Below are 8,074 nucleotides of genomic sequence, written 5' to 3' on the forward strand. Positions count from 1 at the left end.
TGCATTATTTTCTAGATTCCTAAGGCAGAGGATAAGTTCATAAACTTTGAAGAGTGTTTCCTAGCAAATGCGCCCAAGATATTTGAATATTTAATATCTATAATTAAAAATATAAATAAGATGACTAATATGCATTGTCAAATTCACTGGAATTCATATTACCTGGGAAACCCAATTCTGGCTATGTTTGAGAGGTTCCAGTGTAGTTTATCTAAGGAAGAATAACCAAAAAAAAATATTACTGACTCAGTACCGGTTGTTTAAATCAATGACCCTATAAAAGACATTTCCAATTCAACCCACAACAACAGTAGTTTTCATGTTCCTGTATTTTCAGGCTTTCCCTGTATATTTGAGCAACTATCTCAAGGTTCAACTACCATGACTTCCTCACTATGTGAGGGATAAACTGTCACAAAGATTTGGATGTCATTGTGACAAGATAAAACTTCTCTTACTTTCTTTGTTACTTAATTTTCATATAGAGACAAAATATTTTAAAAACAATATATTTAACCTAAATAATAGTAACAAGTACGAATATTTCAAGTAAAATTTTTGAAAACTAGTTCCTGTTTGCTGGTGAAACGTACAAGTAGAATAAGTAGCCACTAAAATATCGATTGCTTACCTCTTAGAAGTCTCTGACGACATCAAAGACTCTCCATTATAAACTACTATAAACTTTTGAAAGATTGTAAAATATAGTTTTAAATGTTATCACTACGAAAAATATGCAGTCACCCATATCTACAGCATATTAAGGGTTGTATTTAAGATATCTTAGGACTGCATCCTTTTATGTGTCCAAGTACACAAAGCAAAAGATTCAGGTTATGAACATTTAGGTTAAATGGAATGATTACAAATACCTTAAATGTTTTACAGAAACACATTATGTAACCAGGTATGATTAAATGTTAGGTAACTGTGCTTGCAAAAATTTCTGTTCTTAACAAATAATTAGTTCTCCTATACCCATTAACACATTTCTGGCTCTTGTGATCTTGCATTCTTCTACTTTTATTTTTCAGATAGAAAATATGGGTAACTTTGATCACATTTCCCCTGCAAAGCCTGTGCAGATACTAAGTTTTGCTGATTTGCTTTCGGTTCATATCCAAGTATTGCATAAAATAAGTTATCCCAAAGTGTTTAACAGCGTGACAAAACCCAGATAAAAGAAAGGGTAGTAACGGACAGTGAAACTCTGCAACCAGTTCACACAGAAGTAAATGACTTCCTTTGCACAAAGCAAATGAGGACATGAACTTTGAATGCACAAAATAATACCAAAGATAAGAAGAGTGTTTGTGCATGGGTTCGATTTACATATTACTTTCTTTGGTTTGATACGTGTGTGTAGTATTTAAGATTATATTTGAATTAATCAGGAAAATATATAGGTTTTTAGGGCATCTACAAATAAAATTGAAAATGTACATGTAAAACTTGATGAATGGAAAATTAAAATTTTCATATAAAAATCAGAATTACAAAATTCTAAAGTAAAGGAATTCAAAACAGGAGGAAAACAAGGGACTTCAATTGTCAAATAGTACATGTAGAGTAAGTAAAAATTAAAGATTACTGGAATAACAATAAGAACTAACCATATTTTTTAATTCAATGACAAAAATTATCACATTGGAAGATTTAGTAAAAAAGAAGTGTGCATTCAAGGAGAGATGCTATCAAATTAAAAATGGAATGTGTTATGGAAAACTAATATCAAACAAAGGATGATTTATTGATTTGCTTGTGTAAGGAATCTTTAAAGTGAAATTGTCATTGAAAGTAATAATTTTAGACTATTTTTTGAATCACCATCGTTTATTAAGCTATAATGCTTGTATATGAAAGAATGTCTTTCAGGGGAGAGATGGCTTGCTAGTTAAAATATTTTAGTACAACAGGAAGGAACTGAGCTCATGTGCCTCACTCTCATGTAATTACTAGAGCAGTATGGAGCCTGTCTGTAGTTCCAGGATTACTGATGGTGAGATAGGATCTCAAACTAAAATAAGTAATGAGTTTGGCTGAGTTATCAATGCTGGCTTTAAGTGAGAAAGCCATCATCAATACATGAGATGTAGTGAAGACATAGAACTCAACTGATAGGACTCACATATACACACACAAACATGCACATCACACACACATACTGGCAAAACAATGTGACCCTTTTAATTTGCTGTGTTTTATTTTTATTTATTTATTTATTCATTTTTCGTTTTTCGAGACAGTGTTTCTCTGTATTGTTTTGGAGGCAGTCCTGGAACTCGCTTTGTAGACCAGGCTGGCCTCGAACTCACAGAAAACTGCCTGAGTCTGCCTCCTGAATGCTGGGATTAAAGACATGCACCAACAACGCTTGGCCCTGCTGTTTTTATTTTTGAGAGAAATGCTCCCTCTACAGATCCAGCAGACTGTGAGCCTACACACTTCTTACTTGGTCTTCTTGTAGCTAGGATTTAAGGCTTGTTACCCACACATACTTCAAGGATTCTTCATTTCATATTAAGTGCTTAAATAGTAGAACAAAAACTAATTAATAATCCGTGTAGTAGAGTTTAAATATATAACTGGATTTTAGTCTTGTTAATGCTGAAAGAAAATTAGCTAATGAATGACTAGGCTTCTACTTAAGTTTGAGTAGATGTATAATGAGTCACCTTGAATTTTAAAAGTTAAGAAAATAAATTTCCATCTGTTGACACTGAAAGAAGACAGAAGATTTTGTTCTTGTTTGTGTGTTGTTTATATTTTATGCAGAGAATTACATGGGTTTAGAAAATTTTTCTTTCAGCGAAAGGGAGCCATTGTGTGCTCTTCAGGCATAGTATAATTAGGCAGGCATGCAAGCATTTCAAATATGTGAAATTGAAAGGAAAAGAGAAATGGAGAAATACTTTAATATGTGCTAAGTATTTAATACATGCCTTTGGACACATTATATAGTAATTCTTCAACTCCTTTTTAAAGAACTTCAGGAAATTTTTTCAACTTTCCTGAAAAGCCAGAAAATTAGACATCATAACAAATTGTTTAGCTATTCACCGTGATCTACATAGAACAACTGGAGTATAACTTCAATGGCTATGGATTTGTCTTTATTGCATCTTCCAAACTACTTCTGTTTTCTGTGTAATGACAAATAGAATAATAATGCACACCCCAGTAATTGCAGGGTGTCTTGCTTAAACATTTTCTATTTAAAATTGTGATGTTTTAATTAAATCAATCTTTATTTAACATTTTTCATTAAAGGCACACACTCTGTCCCACTATATTAGATTCAGTAAGTTAGATTAGCCTTTCAATACCCTAAGAAACATTGCAAATGCACTCCACTCTTTTATAAAAACATAAACCTTTTCAAAGAACTATTTGATTAGCTTAATGTGTCATAGCTATTTAATGTTAAATGTTTATTAGATTGTATGATAAGTAAATGAACAATTAGTCATTAGTAAATAATATAAAACATATTATAGCTTCTATAAAGAATATTTTACTAACTAATTGTTGAGTGCCCTAAAGGTAAAACAATAAACAATCTGTAGTCTATAAAAGAAGATTTACAAACATAAACCTTCACAGATATATATGAGCCTGGATATATCAATGTTAAATATACTAATATGCAATTAATAATTCATAAAAGATGAGTATAACACAGACCAGGCAAAATTTCATCAGAAAACTAAGAGTAAATGGTGAGAAGATGAATCATAGTAGCTGAAATATTCAAATTTGGTCGGTCATCTAGGAAATTTTGAGGAGTGGGAGAGTTTATTTCAATGTCAGAACAAGAGTCTAGAATTTGTGAAGGGCCTTGCATATGCTAAGCTTAACAATGAAAAGGGAAATAATACAGGAAAGGTATATAGCAGAATCTTGCTATTAATGCATATACATTATTCAGTGAGCACATGCTCACACATGTACTTTATTCTTTTAGTCGATTATAGAGGTGGACTTCGGAGTTTGCAATAAATCTATTGAATCTCTTGCTTCTGTTATTCAGTAATATTTTACTTTTGATTCTTCCTAACATTTTGTGAACAGAATAAAAAACAAACAACAACAACAAAAATCATAGTGAATTTCATGTTTGTGCCTCTAAAACATGGGTGACGATTGTGTACGTTTACCAGTGCCCACACTCCATAATTGCTAGTTATTTTAGGCAAATATCCAGACTTGTTTTGGATGGACTCTTAACATCCGAGAATCAAGTTTTGTTGATTATAGTTACTTATTGTTAACTAAATAGTGTAGCTAGAGTTATTTGCTAGGGTCAAAGAACCCAGGTGGCCTGGTAGTTTTCCAGAGTCCTTTTAGTGGCCTAGTTAGAGAAGGGTTCCTCCATGGGTACGTGGAACAAAACTCTTTTGTCCCTTCAGGCACTCCGTACTTTTAACACCACAGCTGTTCTATATAACCACCTCCTTACAGGAGACCAACGAGAGGTTACGATTTGCTCCTGTTATTGCCAGGTCAGTAGCATAGGAAAAAGCTTGGTTTTGAGCAGAAAGCCACAGGTGGCTGTGTCTTTTGTCGCTGAGCCATTTTAGACTCAGAAAGATGCTTTCACAATGCAACTCATTTTTGAAGGGTGTGATACTCGGAAGTGCTATCTTTGCCATGATCACAGTGCTTGGGCACCTTAGGCTAGGTCGCAGAAATGGGATGCACCACCACGACCATCACCACCTGCAAGCTCCTAACAAAGAAGTCTTGAAAATGTCGGAAGCTGAACGCGTGGAACTCAGTAACTACTTCCGGGTTTACTGTATCATCCTTGCATCATCCACAGATGTGAGTCTGTGGGCTGCAGTGAAGGAGACTTGGAGCAAACACTGTGATAAAGCAGAGTTCTTCAGTTCTAAACCTGTTAAAGTGTTTGAGTCTATTGTTCTGAATGGGAGTGACACCTGGTTGGTGATGAAACAAGCTTTCCTGTTTGCCTTTAATGAAAGCAAAGACCAATATAACTGGTTCTTTATTGCATATCCCACTACATTTGCTATTATCGAAAACTTAAAGTATTTTTTGCTAAGAAAAGACCCATCACAACCTTTCTATCTGGGTCACACTGAACATTTTATAAGAATTGAATATGTGAGTATGGAGGGGGGAATTGTATTAAGTATAGAATCAATGAAAAGACTCAACAGACTTCTCACTGTCAGTAGAAAGTGTCCGGAAGAGAGGAAAGGGTTTTGGAATTTGCATGAAGAACTGCTGCTAGCAATGTGCCTGAGAAATGACGGAGTGCTTGCAGAAAATGCTGAAGATGACGAAGGAAAAGACTTATTTAATACCAAGACTATTGGGATGTTTATTAGAGAGGCAATGACTGACTACCCGAACGATGTAATAGAAGAATGCTGTTCTGACATGGCCATTACTTTCAGTAGACTGACTCCTGATCAAATGCATGTCATGATGTATGGGGTGTACCGTCTTAGGGCATTTGGACATACTTTCAATGATGCTTTAATTTTTTTACCTCCAAATGGTTCTGACAATGACTGAAAAATAAGTAAGAGCCTTTTTTGATAACCACAGAAGCCGCATTAGCTACAATAATAAAATAACCAACAAAGGAGCATGCCTTTTTTCTGGTCTAGTCATATTGTATCATCACACATTAAAGTCTGTCTACATCCTTAAATGATATGTTTTTTTATTTCCCTTAAAGCAATTGTAAAATTTTTATGTGTTATAGATGCAAGTATTAATAATAACAGCAGTGCAAATAAAGGATACATTTTTAATTGCATTTATTTGATTCATACTAAATTATAAACATTAAAATACATGGTATGCTTTTGCATATTCACTTTAAAAGTTTATGACTTTTTAACTTTAGAGCATGTAAATAAAATTTCAACTGTGAATTGATGACTAATGAAATATTCTTCAAAAAAATCTCCACTAATCTGAGCTATGGTGGTACATGCCTTTAATCCCAGCAATTGGGTAGCAGAGGTGCATGGATCTCTGTGAGCTGGAGGCCAACTTGATCTACATAGTGAGTTCCAGGACAACCAGGGCTACACAGTACAATAAAACCTTTCTCAAAAACAAAAAAAAACCCTTCACTAGTTATAAAATGACATAATCAAATTACTTTTAATTGTTTTTTAAATGATGATGCAGCTGTGAACCTTATATGAACCTGAAATTAGGCATGAGCTATGGATTCATTCAAACAAATCCTAGAGAAAATTACATTATATAGATTATGTCCAAATTTTAACATAAATGTGGATTAAAATTTTAGATGCCATAAAATATGCAATATCTCAGTCAGCTTTATGAAAGTCATTAAGCTGTATATGAAAGTTTTGTGATATATAAGGTCTTCTGCTAAAGTCATTGTCTGAAAAAGCAAGCTTAGTTTGTTTGTTCCCATTAATATTCCCCCAATTCTATGTGATTTGTTACTTCACATAATAATGCAAGAGAGAAAGAAAATACCTCTAATGAATTCAAGTTTAGTTATTTACCAATGAAATCTGGATTGTCTTTGATTTTAAAACAAGGTCATATTTTTACATTGTTAAACTACTTGAAACATGCTTATTGAAGAAGATATAAGGGACCCAGACCCCCTGAATGTGGGTGTCAGTGAGGAGACCTACATAATCTATGAGGCCTTGGGTAGTATTTATCACCGGCGTACAAACAGATTGAGTGTCCATGCCACAATATAGGAGGCTCTCTCAGCCAGGACTCTTGGAGGGGGGCTTAGGCCCTGCCCTGGATGAAATAACAGTCACTGGAGATCCATCATGGAGGGCCTCACTCTCCCTGGGGATCGGAGTGGGAGTCGAGATTAGGTGGGAGACTGGGGGAGGAGGAGAGGGAGAGGGAGCTTGGATTGACATGTGAAACAAGATTGTTTGTAACCTAAATAAATTATAATAATAAAAAAGAACATATAAGGGGAGGTGTAACTTGGAGTCTAATCCTTAGAACTTAATTGGTATTAAAATCATTAAAAATGAAAATTCATAAAAGTTCAATAAGTTAGCTTATTGAACTGCTTTAATAAAACACAAAAATACTTAACTTAGAAAACTTCATATGTAATTTGGAATAAATACATGTTATTCTTTACTTGATTCAGACTGTCCTCAAATTCTAAGATGACTTGAAAGACACTAGGAAAACCAGAAACTCTGTGGACAAGCATGGCTTATAGCTAAACTTTGAAAACATCCTAGAAGCTAGAAATGTTTATGCAATAAAAATTAATTATGCCCCATGGAAGGCCTCACCCTCCTTGGGGGGGCAAAAGGGGGATGGGTTGGGGGGTTGGTGGAAGGCATGTGATAACAGGAGGGAGAGGGAACTGAGATTGATATAATTGTTTCTAATTTGAATTTTGAAAATCTAAATAAAGTTATTAACTTTGCCAAAAATATTAACTATTCTTTAAGTCATTATAAAAAAATTCTTTGTTATTCTATTTTGCAAGGAAGATTGGAATAAGAGAGGTGTATTTCAAAGGTGTCATTCATGCTACAATGTGATATGGTTTGTGAATTGTACTGGCTGTTGGGGCAAATGGATTTTGCGTTAGTGTTCCCCTTTGCCTAATTGTGACATACACAATTTTGCTCAGAAGTGTTTGTGTTTGTGTTTTTGTACTCCAGTAATTCTCAGACACCTTTCTTCTTTTGTCTAGTGTATAAATTTTATTTTTGGCACTCCAGCTCCAGTCTAATATATCTTGTAATTTATGGTATCCAGTAGCCATTAATCCTTTCATGAATTCCATTCCTTTATTGCATTTTCTACCTAGCCAATAGTTGGCAATTCATGCTGGTGGGTCTTCACCGCTCTGGAGCAATTCCCAGCAGCCAGCCAACATGTAAGGGAACTACAGGCAGGCTACCTCTACCCCAGACATCCACTGTACTCTGTAAACTCTGCTGCCCAAATCCACCTACCCATCATCATCCCCTTGGACAACCATCCACTGTAACACCAGCAATGCCTATACAAGCACCACCTATTCCAGTTAGAAAAAGCAGTGAGTGACTGGTGCCCCCGC

General features: G+C 34.6%; 1 protein-coding gene across 1 annotated transcript; it reads left to right on the forward strand.

Moving 5' to 3' along the window:
- Positions 1-4,437: 4,437 nt before the first annotated feature.
- On the forward strand, positions 4,438-5,754 carry LOC101832720 (C1GALT1-specific chaperone 1-like). The gene has a single exon (XM_005074392.2). It carries the CDS (start codon positions 4,591-4,593, stop codon positions 5,542-5,544), a length of 954 nt encoding a protein of 317 aa, XP_005074449.1. The 5' UTR covers positions 4,438-4,590; the 3' UTR covers positions 5,545-5,754.
- The last annotated feature ends 2,320 nt before the right edge of the window (positions 5,755-8,074 follow it).

This window comes from Mesocricetus auratus, unplaced genomic scaffold, assembly GCF_017639785.1.
Source record: "Mesocricetus auratus isolate SY011 unplaced genomic scaffold, BCM_Maur_2.0 Super-Scaffold_100006, whole genome shotgun sequence".
NCBI lineage: Eukaryota > Metazoa > Chordata > Mammalia > Rodentia > Cricetidae > Mesocricetus > Mesocricetus auratus.